Source organism: Schistosoma mansoni, chromosome 3, assembly GCF_000237925.1.
Source record: "Schistosoma mansoni strain Puerto Rico chromosome 3, complete genome".
In the NCBI taxonomy this organism is placed as follows: domain Eukaryota; kingdom Metazoa; phylum Platyhelminthes; class Trematoda; order Strigeidida; family Schistosomatidae; genus Schistosoma; species Schistosoma mansoni.
In genome coordinates this window covers 13,919,961-13,921,691 of record NC_031497.1, presented here as the reverse complement: position 1 = coordinate 13,921,691, position 1,731 = coordinate 13,919,961, and the positions used below count along the sequence as shown (strand labels likewise).

Sequence of the window (1,731 nt, the reverse complement as noted above, 5' to 3'; positions counted from 1 at the left end):
GTCACTACTTTTATCACTCTGAGACTTGTTTCCATTATTTCACCTCACTGTGTTGATATGGTGTTGGAGTTTAAACTGATGCACACATATACCAGATTCTACGTTGCTTATAACAGACTGACCTGAAAATTAATGTGTATTGGGATTGTAAATGTAAAGTGAAAAATAAATAGTTTTGATGTCGAGTTCTGAGTGCCATAACTCCGAAGGTTCGGCAGACTGGATTGGATTATTGGATATCAAAGATGATTTATTGAATATCTTGAAGGGGAAGATTGAACACACGCTTTTACAATGAAATACGCAAGTTGTTGTTTAATTCCAAACGTTTTAAACAGTAGGTTCTAGTATGATTGCACACTAAAGATAGTAAAGTAATTCAGAGGCACCTGTCAGCTTTTCAAAACTATTATGATAAGATCGGTTGTTATAATTAGTAGTCACCAAAAAGGTAGGGCAGATTTGGATGCACAGCAAGCAATTCTATTCGAGAACTTCGCGCCAAGGGAGAACACGAAGTGGAAGTCACGAGTCTTTTGTTTTCAAAATGAAAATTAACGGGGGAATGTACATAGGGAAAAAGCCAGTTTACAAACTAGTCTTATGAGTTATCCCATTAACTCAGTGTTTTTAGAGCTTGCTCTTCTTCCTTCAAAGAGTTTATGCTTAGTTGCCTTTCAATAGAATGAAAATAGAATCTGTTAGTTACGTCATACATGACGTTGTCATGGGACGACGTAATCAAACGCGATCACCGACCGTATACACTGGTCCGTGCATCCGACGATCGTACATGTCCTTTTCGGGTGTTCTAGCTTTGCACAAGTTGATGTTGACCAAGCGGTATGCATCAGCTAGGCGGTTACGGGAAGTTCGTATGTACGGTATATGCTCTTATTCTTTGCAGGGCAGTAATTTGTGCCCGAACAATAAAATAGCGAGTGAAAATCCCGTGGACCCATGTACCGATGTGCGACATGTTAAAAGACATTGAGGAAGCACATCATCCCTTAAATCCTGCGACGATCTGCTTACAAACGATTGCAATATGGCTTTAATACTTCTGTTTGTTCTTTGCACCAGCCCGTTACCTTCTGGATGATGCGCAGTGGTGTGTCTTCCTGATTCTTAATAGCTGGCATATCGCAGCGATGAGATGAATTACAAAGTCTGGACCTTGGTCAGTATGAAGTGATGACGGAACACCGTGACATGAAACCCAATGATTGATGAAACCTCGATCAACCGTAAGCGCGTCTTGCTGAGGAATGGCTACTGCTTCACACCATTTAGTGAAATAATCCACCATAACTAGTATGTAGCAGTTCCCCTTTGTGTCGTTGTCAACGGCCCCATGATATTAGGATCAAAGTAGAATCCGTTATTGACTTGATAGCTAGCGAAGTCACCAAGCGAATAATCTCTCGAAATAATGAGATTATATATAATATACCGGACAAAGTTGCCATTAAAACTGTAAGAAATTCGATACTAAAGGCAGCTAACCTCCAGGACAGTCCATGCCAATGTATCCGACTTAACAAAAAGCATCAAAAATACTCGTGCCCTATCCTGTTTAGATTCCATTCCCATTTATTAGCGGAACGTTTGAAAGAATTTGAACAGCTAGTCTGTGCGCATACGAAGTTTAAAAACTCTCGTATAGTCTCAGATAAAACCACCAATCAAAGACTAACGCAAAAGCGTACCATGAACGAAAATAACATTGTC

The 1,731-nt window shown here is 39.9% G+C and overlaps 1 protein-coding gene across 1 annotated transcript; it reads left to right on the top strand.

Moving 5' to 3' along the window:
• Positions 1–650: 650 nt before the first annotated feature.
• On the top strand, positions 651–1,096 carry Smp_150250 (hypothetical protein). Its single transcript, XM_018799321.1, has one exon. It carries the CDS (start codon positions 686–688, stop codon positions 992–994), a length of 309 nt encoding a protein of 102 aa, XP_018651121.1. The 5' UTR covers positions 651–685; the 3' UTR covers positions 995–1,096.
• The last annotated feature ends 635 nt before the right edge of the window (positions 1,097–1,731 follow it).

Excerpts from the sequence above, each read along its gene's own strand:
- Smp_150250 (XM_018799321.1), top strand. The coding sequence starts at position 686 with ATGAAAATAGAATCTGTTAGTTACGTCATACATGACGTTGTCATGGGA.